The 18,024-nt window shown below is 47.9% G+C and overlaps 2 protein-coding genes across 2 annotated transcripts; one reads left to right on the top strand and one right to left on the bottom strand.

Moving 5' to 3' along the window:
* Positions 1-82: 82 nt before the first annotated feature.
* ATP13A1 (ATPase 13A1) lies at positions 83-15,282 on the top strand. Its single transcript, XM_026088720.1, has 26 exons — positions 83-412; positions 849-938; positions 1,272-1,462; positions 1,840-1,912; positions 2,240-2,395; positions 2,854-2,923; positions 3,604-3,710; positions 4,365-4,494; positions 4,746-4,801; positions 5,389-5,515; positions 5,788-5,925; positions 6,479-6,599; positions 7,262-7,419; positions 8,234-8,409; positions 8,806-8,916; positions 9,443-9,568; positions 9,898-10,006; positions 10,637-10,836; positions 11,300-11,396; positions 11,802-11,983; positions 12,338-12,452; positions 12,756-12,952; positions 13,107-13,276; positions 13,920-14,031; positions 14,305-14,448; positions 14,855-15,282. Exons 1-26 carry the CDS (start codon positions 110-112, stop codon positions 14,963-14,965), a joined length of 3,570 nt encoding a protein of 1,189 aa, XP_025944505.1. The 5' UTR covers positions 83-109; the 3' UTR covers positions 14,966-15,282.
* MVB12A (multivesicular body subunit 12A) lies at positions 15,047-17,952 on the bottom strand. Its single transcript, XM_026088721.1, has 9 exons — positions 17,610-17,952; positions 17,437-17,529; positions 17,264-17,360; positions 17,043-17,169; positions 16,835-16,969; positions 16,458-16,555; positions 16,022-16,086; positions 15,881-15,931; positions 15,047-15,778 (listed from the first exon to the last, which is right to left on the bottom strand). Exons 1-9 carry the CDS (start codon positions 17,688-17,690, stop codon positions 15,716-15,718), a joined length of 810 nt encoding a protein of 269 aa, XP_025944506.1. The 5' UTR covers positions 17,691-17,952; the 3' UTR covers positions 15,047-15,715.
* Between the last annotated feature and the right edge of the window lie 72 nt (positions 17,953-18,024).

Raw genomic sequence — 18,024 nt, 5'->3', positions numbered from 1 at the left:
GCGACCCCTGCGCCATGCTCTCGCCGGCCACGGCGCAGGCGCGCGGCCGCCTCGGGCCCGGCGCCACCCGGAAGCGGAAGCGCGCTGTTGCCAGGCGGTCTCCCGGAAGATGGCGGCGGCGGCCGGCGGGGCTCCGGGCGCCGTGGACGAGCTGGTCTCGACGGTGACGCTGTACCGCCGGCGGCCGCGGCTTCTCCACGGCACCGTGCTGCCTTTCGTGGCCGGGCTCTACCCGGCCTGGCTGTGGCTGTGGGGGCCGCGCGTGTGGGCCGCCTGGGGGGAAGCGAGCGCGGGCCGCGCGCCCCCCGAGGCCGCGCTGCTGGCGCTCGCCGCCATCGGCGTCGCGCACCTGCTGACGGCGCTCTCGGGGCTGTGGTCGGTGCACGCGCACTGCGCGCTCACTTGCGTGCGGGTGAGTGCGGCGGCGGCGGGTGGCGGCGGGCCGGGCCGCCCCCGGGGGCCGCTGGCGGTGCGGGGGGCGCTCRGTGTCCGGGGGTGTGGAGGCTGCTCCGCGCGACGCGGCAGCGCCGTGCCAGCTCTTCCTTTCTGAAGTAACCATTGTAGCTTGTCTTTCCGGTAGTTATGCGCGTCCTAACTGCAAGTCACGTATTGACTACAGTTCCTTTGTTGGGGGGGGGGGGTATGATTTCCATGGCGATCCTCGTTCGCGGATGGGATGTGTTAGTCAGAGCATCCTTACCTCTCGCAGTGGCTCTGCAGAAGCCCCAGCTGAAAAAATCTCTTTTCTCTGCGTGTCTTAATGTGATCCTGTAAGGATTCTTCTTGACTCTTACTGAATTTCAGGGTCTGTAATCTGTTTCACGTGGCATATGCTGTTTGTGTTTCAGGAACCTAGTCCTAAGAAAGCCACATTGGCTAAAGTTGTGCCAACCCCAAATAACGGATCTGTAGAACTAGTGCCACTCCACAGAGATCAGGTAAGGACATGGCCACTGCAAACAGAATTGGCATCTGTCACATGTCTGGGAACTGCTGTTTCGTGTCAGACATACAGATCTTTAGGCTGTAGTTTCTTAGTTTTTAACTTAAGTATTTAGGGAAAGTCAGCTGCAGTCAGTCACAGGTGGGGATGTTAGAGATTGCGCAATGTTTCCTATTGCATGTTATCATGGGCAGAGTGATAAAAGAGCTAGAGATGCGAGTGACTGGTTGGTTTCTCTATTTTTTTTCCTTCAGGTCAGATTACGTGTGAAGTGAGGTTTTTGGAATGTGTTCAGTTGCCTTTTTTTTCCCCCCTCCTCTCTCTGCAGGGTGAGGATGGGCAGGAGGCTCTTTCATTTGAATTTCAGAAAATCAAATACTCATATGAAGTAGATGGCAAGAAACAGTTTCTTCCTGTAGCTTTCCCTGTGGAGCATCCCCTTTCTTATTACCAGAATGCCCGAGGCTATCAGGAGGACAAAGATATCCGAGCAGCTGAGAAGAAATACGGTACAAACAAGTAAGTTTTCCGGGCACAGATCTCTGTTTGCCAGAGTGGGAGAGGTCCAAAGTGTCCCAATGTGTCAGTAACAAAGGTCCTAGAAGTGGAATGGCAATCAGTGCTCTGTTTTTTTTAAATGCTCACTCCCAGCACTTGCTTCCCAGATGTCAGTCTTCTAAGGACAGAGAACAGTACCAGGGCAGGGCAGTTTCTCCAGAGTGGGCTTAGATGGAAAGCAATTGCTTGTTACAGTATTTGGAAAGAAGAGAGAGATTGTATGTAGATGTTCTGGAATAAAACCTGGTCTTGCACCAGAAGCTGTAGGTGTTTTTTGGGTTGGGCTGTTGCTGAGAAGACTGAACTCTCAGGTTAATAAGGATTCAATTCTTTCCCAGGGCTGAGATGGTGGTGCCAGAGTTCTTGGAACTCTTTAAAGAAAGAGCCACAGCCCCATTCTTCGTCTTTCAGGTAAAACAAACAAACAAAAAGAGCTGTAAATACTTTTCCCCAATAAGAATTCCTTACAGTCCCGGTTTGAGAGTCAAAAATCAGCTGATGGCTTTCTAATACCAAGAGTAGTTGCTGCTCTTTCAGTGTATTATTGGTGTTTTAGTTGACTGTTGCAGGAGCAACCTTGTTTTCTCCCTAATAGGTTATTGTGATTTTCTGTTTTTGCAGCTTGATACAATTGAATACATACCAATCCAGCTGAAAACATCCCTGAAAATTGAGGGCTTTTGTTTTCTGAGTGAGATGGATGTTAGAATGACTTCCACATCATGTTCTCCTTACCAGGTGTTCTGCGTGGGTTTGTGGTGCCTGGATGAATACTGGTATTACAGTGTCTTCACCCTCTCCATGTTAGTGGCATTTGAAGCTTCTCTGGTCCAGCAGCAAATGAGGAACATGTCAGAGATTCGAAAAATGGGCAACAAGCCGTACATGATCCAGGTAAACAGAATCAGAGAGGAAAGAGTCATAAACATAATGCTGTCTGAGAAACTGAATAGTTAGCAATGCTTGACAAGAGAGCCTAGAAATGAGAAAGATGCTTTTACACTGGCTGTCAAATGAGGCAGAATCTTCTTTCTAAAAGGGGCAGAACTTGAAAAGACTTTGGGCTTTTCCCTGTCCCTTTCTTTCAAATTCAGCCATTCTGTCCAGTATGTACTTAATAAATTCTTGCTTGTTTAATTCTAAGTTTTTGATCTCTTCCTTCCAGTAATTCTTACAGCTCTAACTGTATTTTCTATTATCTTTTTATGGTGTTTTTTTGGCATTAGCCTAAAGTTTTTGGTATRGCAGTCTTTTTGGCTGGCGTGCTGTCATTTTTTTCCCATCCTTTTTCCTCTGATCCTTTTCTACTACACTGATGCATGCAAGGCTTCTCAAAGTGCTTTTGTCTACAGGTTTACAGAAACCGGAAGTGGCGCCCCATTTCAAGTGATGAGATTATTCCGGGGGATATCGTTTCCATTGGTAATGGCTTGCATGAGGTTCATAAACAAATGCTCTTTTAAAATGAGATTCCTTCTAGTGTGTTAACTTGCACAGTGAGTTGAGCTAGGTATTAAATTCCAATGGTCTTGATTGGATGCTTCTGAGGACTTCATTTGATTTATAGATGTCACAATTTAAGGATCCAAGAAACTGATCCTTGAGACAAATCTCTTGGATCTTCTAGCTGTCTTGAAGAAATGTAAATGCCTAGATAAATCAGCCTCAGATTCCTACTTCAGCTTAGGATTTTGAAGATGAAGAGTTCCCTTTCTCCTGACAATATCTTCTTAGAATGAAAGGGGGAAAGGCAGGTCTCTGTCTTAACTGTTCTCATTTTTTAGTTTGTATTGTCCCAGGATGTCCTAGTCTTCAAAGTTTGAATGGCAATGAGAACTAAGTGACTTGATTTTGGAACTTTCCCGGTCTTAGTAGAGTCCTGATAACCTTCAAGCCCCTTTAGTCCTCAGCAATGCTTTTGTTTTAGTGGATATATGCTGTGGAGTCATGTGATAGACTCAACAGCCCATGAGAGATTTGCCCTTCAGGAATCTTCTGTATTCAGCTAAACTGAAGGAGAACTGTGCCGTGCCAGACAACTGGCCAAGCAATAGTCACTCCTGCCTCTGAGCGTCTTCTGAGTTTTAATCTATTAATTGCAGGCCGATCTCCTCATGAAAACCTAGTGCCATGTGATGTGCTGCTCTTACGTGGGAGGTGTATTGTAGATGAAGCTATGCTGACAGGAGAGTCTGTACCACAGATGAAGGTCTGTGTGAAATGTCCTCTATATTGTCCCTTCATAGCAGCCTGGAAAAGTAAAAACGTTCAAGCCACTGCAGCATTTGCAAGTGGAAATTAATCTCTTTGTATAAATGCTGGCCCAGGGAACTGGCCTGTCTGTTGTTGGCTCCCTACCAGTGATTGATGGTCTCTGGTAAATGAGAAATAGAATGTCTGTTTTGCCTGGCTGTGTCTATAGCCTTTGGGCCTGAACTGCATCGTGTGGGTATGGCATTGCCCTCCTACGCATTCCCCAGTCTGGATTCCTTTGGCTGGTCAGACATGGGAGGAACAAGTGTAAAGTACTTCAAAACCCTGAATCCCACTTGTTTTTGTGCCAGTGGGTGACTTAAAAAGGATAAAGTAATATGCCTACAGAGCCTCCCTTGCTGAATTCAGTGTGCCAAGGGTGAACAAGTCCCCTGAAACCGGAATTTTCACAGGTGCCAGGCTCTAAACTCAGACTGATCAGGAGCTGAATGACATGTTAACATCTAGATTCAGTTCAGGCCACCTTTGGCTGAAGTGGAGCTGAGAGCATCTCATGTGGAATAAGAACAGAAAGGAACACTTGAAGTTTACTTGTTGACAGCTAACTGTACACAGGCTGTGAATCTGAGACCTGAACATTGTCATGCAGGAGCCTGTGGAGGATCTCAATCCAGAACACGTCTTGGACATGCAGACTGATTCCCGGCTGCACATCATATTTGGGGGAACAAAAGTGGTGCAGCACATTCCACCCCAGAAAGCCAGCACAGGACTGAAACGTACGTACTTGTTCAAGTTTACACTCAGAGATTCATTTTAGATTGCTTGATGCAACTTTTGTATGGGGTCATTGAGTCAGTCTCCTTGGCTCTGTTGCTAAGAGTTTACTGTGATTATTAGACTGCGTGATCTTCTACCAAAGGTGACTGTGTCCTCTTGTAAGGGTGAAGCCTCAAGTGTATTCTGTCTTTGATAAGCTCATAAAAGATTTACGATAAGCTTACTGACCTCACTCCTGCTCCCGTTCCAGCTGTCGATAATGGATGTGTGGCATATGCTCTGAGGACTGGTTTCAACACATCTCAGGTAAGATATGAACATGCCTTCTCACTTCTGTCTTGTTAATGATGTTGGTTGCATTGTTGAGTGCTTTGCTGTAAGGAAATCGTTATCAAACACAGCAGTGAGAAAATATAAGTTGGGGCATCRTTTTTTCCTCTTCCAAACTAGCAAGTAATTTTGAGGTTGGTTTCTGGTATGCTGTTCTTTGTGTCAGATAAGTAGTCTGCTGTTTGATGCAGAAGCCTGGGAGTCAGAATTCAGAGTTTCCATTGTGACTGACCCCRCTGTGAATATAGTTCAGCTCCTAGTTATTCCTGTTTTGTGTAATAATAATTGTCAGAAAAAGTGATAGAGTGTGTGTGTATGTGCTAGAGATTTGAACATAAGCTTTTTGAAAGCCAGTTGAAAATTCAAGACTACTTAAATAGAGACTAATCATGGGTGGTTCTAGGCTGCTAGCCATTAAGAGGATCAAAGAAATGAGGATAAGTTTAAGGCTGTGGCACCAAAGCACCAGAATATAACTTTGAAATTGGGCTTTCTAACATATTTTTAACAAAATACTGCATGCTACAGAGATAGTTTCTTGCACTGAAGGATGTTCTCCTCAGGGGAAATTGCTACGTACAATCCTCTTTGGAGTGAAGAGAGTGACAGCCAATAACTTAGAGACCTTCATTTTTATCCTGTTCCTGCTGGTCTTTGCCATTGCTGCTGCAGCATACGTCTGGATCGAAGGTGAGCTTTCTTCTCGCCTCTTCTAGCTCTCTATACAGGACTTGTACCAAAGCTTGTGGGAAGGACAGTTGACCTAATTTGTGAGAATTACAATAGCTGGGTTGGGCTGCTCCAGTGTTGCAGTGTAGGGTCCCATGCTGCATTCTGGATGCTTTTCTTGCCCTCCCACAGCTGTTCTTAGATAGGTGTGCTCCTTTGCATTACTCATCTTAGTTCTGTGGAGCATGCAATCTAAGGATGAGAAGGTACAGGTCTCCTGTCTCATCCTGTAGGCACCAAGGATCCAAGCAGGAATCGTTACAAGCTCTTCCTGGAGTGTACTTTAATACTGACTTCAGTTGTTCCACCTGAACTTCCCATTGAACTCTCTCTGGCTGTCAACACCTCTCTCATTGCCTTGGCCAAGCTTTGTAAGTATCAAGTCTAAACGCAGAAACAAAAATAGTAATGTTTTCTTGCATCTGGAACTGTGGAGACATGGCTGCGGAAAAGCGTGCAAAATTACTGCAATCTTCTTTGTTTCTACACGGTAACAGCAACTGACATGGGTGTTGGAAATGGGGTCTATGAGTGGGATGTAAACCCCAAATACAAGAATGTAAAGGGCATGTACTTTGAAATGAGTCCTAAATTGAGTGTATGAGGGAAGATAGCTGAACCAAGATTTTGGCATGAAAGCCTGCTTGCTCAACAGTCGTACAGTTCTACAGTGAGTAGATTCCTAACTGTGGATTAGGGAGGTCAATGGCTTCTATGCTTGATTAGTTTATTGCTACACTTTGGTGTCCATTCCGGTTTCAAATGCCACAAAAATTCAGACTGGAGGGTTTAGGGTTCATTAAATAAACTACTCTAGCTGAGCACCTCACTTACAGCTTCTGTGTTGGGATAAAAGTCACTGAGCGTTCTGTCCTTGTTTTGTCATAGCTGATCTGTCATGGGATTTCCTCTCCTCTCTTTTAGATGTGTACTGTACAGAACCCTTCCGAATCCCCTTTGCTGGCAAAGTTGAAGTTTGCTGTTTTGACAAAACTGGCACATTGACCAGTGATCACCTTGTAGTGAGAGGAGTAGCTGGGCTCRGGTAGGTCCTGGGGTATTTTCATCATATTCAATGATTTGCCATGTTCTGGGCTTTGGGCACGTGGGAACTCTTYAGATGCAAGTGAAATGCTAGACCAGTGTGGGGAGATAACCAGAGATTCAGAGAGTGAAAGAAGCGGACTGAACTGGAAGAGGAAAGGTTTGTTAGTCTCTGTAGCAGCGGCACTTAGAAGAACAGTTTATGGCCACAGCACTTCTAACTTTAATTGTCTTGGGGGATTTCTTACATAGAGTTTTTATGTATATGAGATCTTTGTTGCCTCCCTGTGCAGTAGCATCCTGCCTTCTTGTTCCCCTACTGTAAGACTAACTGTCTTGAATGGTAGACGACATAGCAGAGAGATCTCATGGCTGTTTGATGTTACAGTTACTCAAATCTGTTACTTAAGGCCTCTACTTTGAGTGTTCAGCTTGAATCAAGTTTGCTCTGGAGGACTGACAAAAATTACTGGCTTTGGCTCTGCTTGCAGTTGAGACAGTGCCAGCTTTCCTATAGCTTTGATGTTGCTATGAGAAGTTCTACTGTTTACTATATTAGACTTTTTTTTTTTTTTCCTTCTGGGAAAACATCCAGAATTTGTCTGAGATAATGTGAATGGCCTCTCTGGGCCTGTTAACACAGGCAGTCTTTTTGTGCTGCAGGGACGGGAAGGAAGTGACACCAGTATCTGACATTCCTGTAGAAACCCACCGAGCAATTGCTACTTGCCACTCACTTGTACAGTTGGATGATGGGACCTTGGTGGGAGATCCATTAGAGAAGGCGATGTTGATGGCTGTGGACTGGACCCTGACTAAAGGTAAAAGCAGTTTCCAGCTCCTCCCTGCCCTTATGCACAAGTTGGTACCTGAACCCTGTTATACATCTTGATTTTTTTTTTTGATGATGATAACACTGCTTTTGTCAGTTCTTCTGAGTATGAAATTGTCCGTACTATGGAGATTTCCTGTGCTTCATGCCAGCTTTTTGCAAGGAGTGAATTTCATCTGGTATGACCCAGAACTAGTTTGGGGCAGTGGAAATCCTTGCACTGGATGTCTGTGGGACAATAAATAGTAAAAATCTGTTCTCAAGGCTGCAGAAATACTGCATTCTGCAATTGGCATGATCAGGTTGGTATCTTTTGGTTCTGATTATGCAGGCTCAGTAAAATCAGGGTGTGACTAGCTAGCGCAGATCGCAGTAGTGGAAACATGACAAATGTGGGTTTTAGCATGGTCCGTGCACAGTCTCTCTGGAGGGTTTTTGCTCTGTTCRCTTGGCTCTAACAGGTGCAGGTAACTAAAGTAGAAATCTTCCAAAGGCGTTGCATACATATCCCACTGAAACTCATGCTATTGTGTTTTTGGCTCTGGATTTTTACTTGAGATAATACATGCTATAAATGTACCTTCAACTTGCTGTGTAGCTATTCATACTGATGCACATAGGCAATCTGATCAGTTATGTCCCTTAGTTCTTGGTAAGAGAACTTCCAGCTTTGTATGCTTGTATCTAAGGAGAGGAAATTCATATAATCTCGGTGACCTGTGGGTTCCTTGTGACCCAAAGGGAGTGATGTTGCTTTTGATACCGAGAAACCTTTCAGGATTTCCTGATCTGTTTGTTTCCAGATGAGAAAGTTTTCCCCAGAAGTATTAAAACTCAGGGACTGAAAATTCACCAGCGCTTTCATTTTGCCAGTGCCCTGAAAAGAATGTCTGTCTTGGCGTCGTACGAGAAGATCGGCTCAACTGATCTCTGTTACATTGCAGCTGTGAAAGGGGCCCCAGAGAYGCTGCACAAAATGGTGAGCGTGGCTCTCTAGGAGATGAAGGGCATTCTCTAACGCGTGTGCTCTTCCCCCCAAATCTCTGCTTGTCATTCCTGAGTCTGGAGCCTGGATGATAGGGGATTTTTTTTCTGCAAAAGAGCACCACCAACTCATGCCTGAAAACAGACTCCACTGAGGATTTTCAGTTTAATCCCAGTGAATATTTCACCATATGAGTTCCACCCCTGTTGCTTCTGCTGACAGCAGAAGAATGGATATGATTGGATCTACTCTTTTGCCCTTGATGGTGAGGGACCCTCCCAAAGATGCTTCTTTCCCGCATCAGCATATTTAATGGAAAATACTTGAATGTGCTACTGAATTGTGTATGGAATTGTATTAATACGACACTTCTCCCCACTGCTTCTCTAGTTGTCTCAGTGCCCGAGCAACTATCACACTGTCCACACGGAAATTTCACACGAGGGGGCAAGAGTACTGGCCCTTGGCTACAAAGAACTGGGGCACCTCACTCACCAGCAGGTATACCTGTCTGTTTATGCCTTGATGTTCAGCAGCTGTTAAAGGAAATGGGGGTGGGTGAGCAGGGCTGGAGGAGAGAGGGAATCTTTTTGAGATGGTGGTTGCCAAAAGCTGCAATAACTATGTTACTCTTAAACCCTGAAACTTCTGGGAAGATTGCAGCTTCTGTATTCTGCCCCCAGCTTTGTCTTCCTGTGCCACATTGATAGATACTTCTGTTTCTTTGTTTGTAAACCAGAGTCAACTCTTCTCTTGCAGCAGGCTTAGCACTGAATTTAGCTGTGAAAGTGTTTGTATGTGGGGATGGGGAAGTGTAAATATTCTAAGGGCTGTCCCTGTGGAGCTTTGTCCCAAAGAAGCCTTTCTTCTAGAGCAGCCAGGGACAGTCCAGAGTTGTTCAGTTCATCTCAAAGCACCGATTGTGTTTCCAACTGATGCTTTGACTGCAAGGATGCACCCACGAGAAGGCAAGATTTTTGCTATGAAGCAGCAGGTAACACTCCAGTATACTGCTTTGCTTTGGCAGGTGCGAGAGATGAAGCGTGACGTTTTGGAGTGYGATCTTAGGTTTGTTGGATTCATTGTGGTTTCCTGTCCTCTCAAAGCTGACTCCAAATCAGTCATCAGGGAGATTCAGAATGCATCACACCATGTAAGTGCCAGTAGCATCTTAGCCTCTCTGGCAGCCATTGCATTAGGAATGTGGAATTTCAGTACCAGGAGCCTTTGTGGAGTGAGGGTGAAAGGCTTCCCCATGGTAAAGGTGGTGAGGCCTTTCAGATGTGATGTTATTTTTGCAGTGGGATTTGCCTTGGCCCAGAGAGAAAGCCTTTCTGAACAAGGTGCTGCACAGAGCTGCATCTTATAGGGGATGTCACCAGCACCCAGGCTAAGAATAATTCTCTCTTTGTAGTGCAAAGGAGGCTCATTGTGATGCCTGTCTACCCAGAACTGATTTGACATCTCTTGCTTCCCCCTCAGGTAGTGATGATCACAGGAGACAATCCTCTCACTGCCTGCCATGTGGCCCGGGAGCTCCACTTCCTCCAGCGGGAGCATACCCTCATTCTGCAGCCTCCTGTAAGCAAAGGTAACTGATCCCATGCAGCAAGCAGGTTCTGTAYCTTGAAAGAGAGCAGCCAGAGAACTAGGGCTCTGCATCAAAGCCAGCCGCTTGCTATTAGCATGGCTGTTTGATGCTGATAACGGAAGTTACTCACCTGCTTTCCAGAGTCCTGGCTAACCCTCTGTCCTCTGCCCCTCTCTTCTCTGGCTTTGAGTACTGTGAGAACTATGTACATTCCTCTGCCAATTCATAACCAAGCCGTATGAGCACCARAATAACAACAGTTTCAAGGCCTCCTCCCTGTGCGGGATCAGAGGTCAGAGCTGACACAGTGCAAGTGGGATCATCGATCCATTCGATGTAAACCATGGTGCAGTCCTGCCATGCAGGGAAGCTGAGAGAGCAATGTTACTGACTGCCAGGGCCTGCAAAGCTGAAAGGACAGGAGTTCACATAAAGACTATAACTAAATGGGAGGTGGCAGTGTCTCAGATGCTGGTCTGCTGTCTCTGTCATGGTAAGTGGGAGCCTTATGTCCATAACGGTGAGGGGCTGCAAACAGCAGGGTTAGTGTATGCTGCGTGGCTGGGAGCATGTCTCGCAGCCAGGCACCTCGCTGGCATGTTCATGTCAAACCCATGCCGTTCTTTCCAGACTCCAGCTGGCAATGGCAGTCCATCGATGGTGCTGTCATGCTCCCCATCTTTCCAACCACCTTGCAAGAGCTGACGCAGCAATACGACCTGTGTGTTACTGGGGAAGGTCTCTCTCACCTTCAGTCTGTGAACAGGCAGCAGATGCTGAAGCTTATACCACACATCCAGGTGTTTGCCAGAGTGGTCCCAAAGCAAAAGGTGAGAGATTTCAGCTAGTGGTAAAATCCAGCTTTTGCAGGGTTCCCATCAGGGCTCATCTGGTGTCTGGGAGCAGCATAGACGCTAGCACATGATTAATGCTAAGGCTGTTCTCAACAAACCGGCACAACCTCTTCTGATACCCAAGCTAGCAGGCAGCAAGAACCGGAGCTCAGGGTGTGCCACACTGTTATCCTAAAGCATCCTGAGCTTGGTGGCCCACTCTGGCTCAGCTTTCCTAAAACGGAGCCTGAAGGTGAACCTTCTGGAGTCTAGGTGTCAGGCCACTGAATTCTTGCAGAAAAGAAGCGCTTGACCAAGACACATGACCCAGCACTCGGTCTCCGGTGATGTGCTGGGCTGAAGACCAGTACAGTTTTGCCACCTGCAGGTTCTCATGTCCAGACTGCAGTGTATCAGAACGCAAAGACTGTCAATTCTGACTAGGCAAGTCTTGTTGCAGGAGTTTGTGATCACTACTTTGAAAAGTCTGGGCTACATCACGCTGATGTGTGGGGATGGAACCAATGATGTTGGAGCTCTGAAGCATGCAGATGTGGGTGAGTCCAAATGCAGGATGCTCACATGTGCCCCCAAGTTTGGTTAGTGTTCCTAAACACAAAGTTGGTATTCATTTCTCTGGTGATTTTGGGGCTAGAGTTGGTTAGGATTGATCTAGCTAGCTTCATCTGGTGGCAGAAACTAACATAAAGCAGAAGGATGTCTGTGCTGGTGGAATACGGGGTGTGTGCACCAGCAGGCAGCATGAATTGGCTGCAAACACATTTTCCTTGGAGAGAGATTCTTCCTAATTCTCCTAAGCTTTGTCTTAGGAAGTGTAACATGTCCGAACTCCCATCTGGCTTCAGGAGTAGCTGGCAACTGGGATTCCTRCTTAGTGAAAATGCCCTGCCAGCAAAGGGATTACAGCACTTTTCCCTGCAGCTAATGTTTTGGTCTTACAGGAGTGGCACTGCTGGCAAATGCTCCTGAAAGACTGCCTGAACGGAAGAAGAGACCTCGAGATGGACTCAGTGATGGCAGGCCTGCTTTGCTGCCGATGGGAAGTGGGACTGTGAAGCCCACCTCCCGTGGTGCAAAGCACAGAGTCATGTCCCAAAGAGAGGAACAACTGGCCATCCAGAGGGTTGGTAACTAGATCTGCCTGTGCCCATTCTTGGGATTTTGAGGGTTTAAAAGCCATTTAACTTATCCTTGTTCTTCTTTCCTCCTCTGGTTTACTGTTAATTCATGAGAACTGGAAATGGCAGGATGTACTGGGAAAAGACCAGCCTTACTGTTTGTTATCCTGAAGTGACGGAATAGATTTGATCAGAGGAGGTGCTGCTTTTTCAGACAGCCGTCAAGCTAATGCTCTAAGCATGAAGGCTTCTCAATCCCATCTTGGATTGGTGGTGTGGGAGAGGATAGTATGATATTCTCTGAGTCCAGGTTGTGATAACGAAGTGTGCATGTATTTCTTTCTCTTACTGGCCTGCAGGAGCGGATCAGTCAGGTCTTGAAGGATTTGGAAGAGGAGCGTGTGCCAGTTGTGAAGCTGGGTGATGCCAGCATTGCAGCCCCCTTTACCTCCAAGCTCTCCTCCATTCAGTGCAGTAAGTGCATGGTGGGAGTTGAAGTTATTGTGGATCTGCACGTGTACAGATTCCCAAATGGATCAGTCTAGATCTGAGAGAAGCCAAGACAGAGGGCTTGGGATGTTGAGAAACGCTCCAAACCCATGGCTTTGTCAGATGTTTGTGTGGAATTTGTGTGGGTTTCTCAGCTGGGGAGGAGTTGCACAGTGCGGGGTTATACTCCCTCTGTCCTACTTCAGAAAAGGAGAGGACTGAGGGACAAAGCCCCAGAACCTGTTTGGCTTGGTTTGTTTCCAAATGCTGCTTCCTCTTGCTCCTCAGTCTGCCACGTGATCAAGCAAGGTCGTTGCACACTAGTGACAACACTCCAAATGTTCAAGATCCTTGCCCTGAATGCCCTGATCCTTGCCTACAGCCAGAGTGTCCTCTATTTGGAAGGGGTGAAGTTCAGTGATTTCCAGGCAACTCTGCAGGGTCTGTTGTTGGCGGGCTGCTTCCTTTTCATCTCCAGGTCAAAGGTAAGGAGAGGGAAGTGCATTGGGGCAGTTGCTGATCAATGCCCATCGTATTGGGATTACTGAAGGACTGCCCCTCTCCAAAAAAGCTCATGGGAATTATGGATGAGTGTGAGATTTTGCTGTTTTTTACCATCTCCACACTTTTCTATTCTAGTCAATCCTGCTTGCTTTTTGTTCCCAGCCTTTGAAGACACTTTCCAAGGAGCGCCCGCTGCCAAACATCTTTAACCTCTACACAGTCCTGACAGTGCTGCTGCAGTTCCTTGTCCATTTCCTCAGCCTGGTTTATCTGTACCACGGTGCCCAGGTGCGCAGCGATTCCAAGTAAGTGTCTGTTCCTCCAACACACTAACATGTTTTCTCCAGTTGCTGCTAAGCAGGAGGGTGGAGGGAGTCCTCCCTCACCACTGTGCTCTTCCTTTGAATGCTCTCTTGAGCACGCTGAGCATTAGGAGTTTAACATGTTAGACATGCACAAGGAAAGCATTTGAGCTATACATTAAACGTATCAGCAGGCAGCCCAGCATGGTAAGAATGTGACGGAGAGAACTAGTGGGAATGCTGGACTTGGTCTGTGATATGTAGCAGGTCTAATGGTCTGCTGGCCCCCAAACTGTGTGCGAAGGGGAAATAACAGTAACAGCAAGGAGACAGACTACTGGATGCCTTTTTTAAAAAGGAGGACCTAATTTTTCACTTAATTTTTATTTCGTTACAAAGAGCCCAGTGAATACATTTACCTATTCTTGCAGCATCTGCAGCTCCACTACTACCTGTATATGCATGCTACTTTTGTCAGAGTCAGGGCTGCTGCTAATGGTGGACACAAAGTTTGGGAACAGCTGCTGTTGCCCAACAGAACTTGTGTGTAGTTTAAGTAAGGGTTGGTGGGGTTATGCAAGGTAAGCTAAACTTTCCTGGTGATGTTGTCTCTGGTCTACTAATCTCCAGCTCTGTTCCTTTTCAGGCGGGAAGAGTTTGTGGATCTGTACAAGGAGTTTGAGCCCAGCCTTGTGAACAGCACTGTTTACATCATGTCAATGGCAATGCAGATGGCTACATTTGCTATCAACTACAAGGCAAGACATGTTTAAGTCACATCTCCAATGGGACTAGAAAGGCAATTTTACACTTAATATGCAATAGTACTAAACAGACCTTCTTCCCTAATCCCAAACTTCAGTTTGTCAGGGCTCTAYAGAGAAAAGCTTTGTCTTTTTGTACCAAGTTGGAATGAGCTGAGACAAGCATCCCCAACTGTTTCATGAATTGCTACCCTCTGGTCTGAATGTGCCTCCTGAGCATGTGCGCAGCAGCACCTCTGCTCACAGTTTCTCCCTTTTGTGTTTTAGGGCCATCCCTTTATGGAGAGTCTCCAGGAGAACAAGCCTCTGCTGTGGAGCATCATCCTTTCAGGACTTGCCATCGTGGGCCTTCTCACAGGCTCTTCGCCAGAATTCAATGAACAGTTTGGCTTGGTAGAAATCCCTACTGAGGTGAGCAGGCAGCACTTCTCTGGGATCACCGTATGAAACATTACCCATGTGGGCCCACTGAATTACACTCCTGTTTTCCCAATGGAAACACAGCATAAGTCTGTCTGAGGAAATCTGGAGGAATCTCAAGGCTTTCAGCAGAATGTAAGGCATATCAAAACTCATATAGGAGCACTAACTACCTAAGTAGCTTTAAAAGGAGAGCGTACAGCAGCAATCCTGCTGAAACACTGAGGTAACTGTAGCAAGCTGTGAAAGCGAGAAGGCTAGGTCCCTAGTGCAGCAGTTACTGTATATGACACTAGTACTCTAATAAGCACCTAATATGACAGAGGCTTTGTTCTGCTGGGAGAGCATAATTGAAGTGGGGGCGGAGGGGGACTAATCAGTTGCATTTGTCTTCTAGTTTAAGATTGTGATCACTCAAGTGTTGCTGGCTGACTTCTTCCTCGCCTTGTTAGTGGACCGAATTCTTCAGTTTCTGCTGGGGAGTGCAAAGCTTAAAGTGCCTTCCTGAAACCAATTTCAAGGTCCTTGACCCCAGCAGTGCTCCAAGAAGGACAGCACCCAGAGCCATGTTTCCGCATCACAAGAATCATCTTTATTCTTTTGACAATAACTCTAATCCTGTGCAGGAGCAGGCATGGGGAAGCATTCCTCCTTATCACATGGAAACCACCTCTGTGTAACAATCAAGGCCACTGATTTTTCAATGTTTCCAGGACACGCCACCACCTGTTGGGAGTTTTGTACTGCCCTACACTTGAGGAAGCGTTTACAGAGTTTAGTAACTAAATCAGAATCAATGTATTTTAAAACATGTTTGGAACTTCCTTTGTGGGGTTAAAAGCTTTATGATGTTTTTAATAGGCAATGAGACTTAAAAGTGCAGGATTAGAAAAGCAACAAACTTTATAAAGACTAGGCTGACAGGAGTTCTTACGTGACTGAAACACTAAACATTCTTGCAGGAGGTAATGTTCAGAATAGAGCTGTAGTTTTGACAAAGCATAGGAGAACAAACACTGCCAAGAACATCTATACATTGACTTATGCTGCTGTACGTGCCAAATTGAAGCTCTGTATTACAGAAACGTTACAAAAATATTTTGGCAGGTAAGAAGAGAAACATTTATTTTCTCCCTAGGCAACTCCTGTACTCATATATTGATTAGATTTCTTCAGGTACTCTGAACTTTAATCTGTGAAAGACCATCAGGATGTGTGGCAGTAGTTTACATCCTCAAGGGAATGGAAGGCTCCAGTGCTAACAAATGCCGGGTGGGAGTCTGGCAGCTGCAGTTCTTTCAACCACAAAAGCATAGTCATACTGAAAACAAAAAACAGTCAAGACAAGACACTGATATTCTAGAAATTCAGAATCCTGCTACTACCCACCCCAAAACAGGTATGACAAGAGCAGACTGCCTACCTCTTTCTCAATCTCAGCAAGAGACTTAACATTCAGGTCTGCAAGGATAGCCTGAAAAAGGCATAAAATGTTTCTAATTAAGACTAGTTATGAGCTGGGAGTAAGAACAGCAGCATGGCAGCAGCTTGGAGGAATACTCACACTACTGCCAGAATTGATGTTGCTTTCAAATTTGGGATGTAGTGTAAAAGGTACTCCATCCATAGCTGAAAAGAGAAGTGACTGTCAGATGCTTTGATAATGCCAAAAGGAGACACTCTGAAAACACGAGTACTTAATTAATTCCTACATATAGTAGATGAGCAGATTGGGACGGTTTAGCACCTAGAGAAGAAAGAGTTTGACCAAGTTATGAATGGCTTCTTTTAAAACAAGCAAGGAATAACTCTCAAGAGAAAAATCTCCCTCTAAAAACTTAGGTCAATTCCACTATTTAAAGGGAGCACCTGCAGAGAAACAGTTTTGTGTGAACCAACTATAAGCTTACATTTTAACTCCAATCAAAGTACTATTTAAGTATGGATATGGTTGCTTTACACAGCTTCCTTATTTTATGACAAATGAAGAAATAGCTTACCTGAGAGGCCATAGATGTTGGAAGTATCGTATACAGATGCATGCCGGGTGAAAGAAGCACTTTTTGAGCCAAATGGAGCCACAGACTTCTCTGGTGACCTGTAGACATCAGCATTAACTAATGCCTTTCACCTGGATACTACTCCTGTCTGTGAACACTGCATTACACATTAGCACCACACATCACAATTGACCAGATGATCCGTCCCTCCATAAAGTTTCAGGAATGAGGAGACGGGATAGCGCCTTTCCTTTTGGGATTCAGCTGCTCCTTGTGTAACAGGTAACAAACCACAGCCCAGGTGCTGCAGAGTGGAAACCACGAGGTGGCACCAGCACCGGTTCAGGTAAGAGCGGAGAAGGTTAAGGCATACATACTTTTGGTCTGCGTCAGCTGGCTGTAATGAAAGCTGCTTCAGCCCTAGGCTAACCGTCCTCGGCGTGGGAACGGGCGGAGGGGGGGAGTTCGGAACTGGCCCTTTTTTACACCAAACAGCGAAGCTACCGATTTCCCTGGAAGAAGAACAGCGTTGCCCAGCAAGAGGCGGGTGAGGGCGGGCGGGGGGCGGGGAGGCGGCAGCCCTACCCTATCCGCAGGTAGCCGGGCACGGCCTTGCTCTTGCCGCTCAGCTTGATGTCCAGCACGGCGGCGCCCGCGACGGCGCGCGGCAGCAGCCTCACGCAGAGCCGCTTCCTGCGGGAGCCGGCGGGGCCTGCGGGGAAGCGGGCGGCGGGAGCGGGGCGCTGGGGCCGGGCCCCGCCGCCGCCCTTCCCGGCGCCGCCTCGCCCGCCGGCCCCGGCACTTACGCGGCTCCGGGAACTCGCGGGCGCGGACGTAGCCGGCGGGCAGCGGGCTCCGGTCGCTCAGCACCTGCACGTCGGCCACTACGGCCCCGGGCGCCGCCTGCGCACGACAGGACTCAGCAGCGGCCCGCGGCCGCCCCCGCCGGGGCCGCCCCGAGCCGCCGCCGCTCACCCACCTCGGCGCTGGCGCTGACGCACAGGAACCCGCCGCCCTTGTGCCCGAGGCCCCTGCCCAGGTTGGCCGCGGCGCCCTCCACGGTGGCGGTGATCTGCGAACACAGGCAGCGTGAGGCGGCGCCGGGAGCGGAGCGGGCTGGGCCGGGCCACCACCCCCCCGTGCGGCGCTCACCACGGTCCAGCCGGCGGGGGCCGCGCTGGGGACGGAGGCCCAGGCCACGCCGGTGAGCGGCTGGGTCTCCTCCGCCGCCATGCTCCCTGCGCCGCCGCTTCCGGGAGGCGGAGCTCAGCCACCGCCACCACCACCCCGCGCCGCGGCGGCCACTAGCCGCCGCCGGCCCTGGCCCCTCCCCATTCGCTGCTGCGCTCTGAGCGACGGGCACAGTGGCCAATGAGGGACTATTGTTCCCGAGGCCGGCGATCGCGTTCAAATGCGGAAGCGGGAGACGGCTCTGCGCGTGCGCACTGCCGGCCGGGCGCCCAGTGCCGCGCCTTTATTGCCCGCGCGCGCACTCTCCCCGAGCCGCCCGAGCGGCGTCCCCTCGGGGGGCGGCGCGGCCGCCGGACCGGGTCGGGGCTGAGGACGG

This window comes from Apteryx rowi, unplaced genomic scaffold (assembly GCF_003343035.1).
Source record: "Apteryx rowi isolate R43461 unplaced genomic scaffold, aptRow1 scaffold_782, whole genome shotgun sequence".
Classification (NCBI taxonomy): domain Eukaryota; kingdom Metazoa; phylum Chordata; class Aves; order Apterygiformes; family Apterygidae; genus Apteryx; species Apteryx rowi.
Note: the sequence above shows the minus strand (reverse complement) of the source record. Positions and strands in the feature narration are given on the sequence as shown.

Excerpts from the sequence above, each read along its gene's own strand:
- MVB12A (XM_026088721.1), bottom strand. The coding sequence starts at position 17,690 with ATGGCGGCGGAGGAGACCCAGCCGCTCACCGGCGTGGCCTGGGCCTCC. Across the intron at positions 16,970-17,042 it reads CCCGGCTACCTGCGGATAGG|GGAAATCGGTAGCTTCGCTG; the intron begins GTAGGGCTGCCG and ends TTCTTCTTCCAG. Across the intron at positions 15,932-16,021 it reads ACATCAATTCTGGCAGTAGT|GCTATCCTTGCAGACCTGAA; the intron begins GTGAGTATTCCT and ends TGCCTTTTTCAG.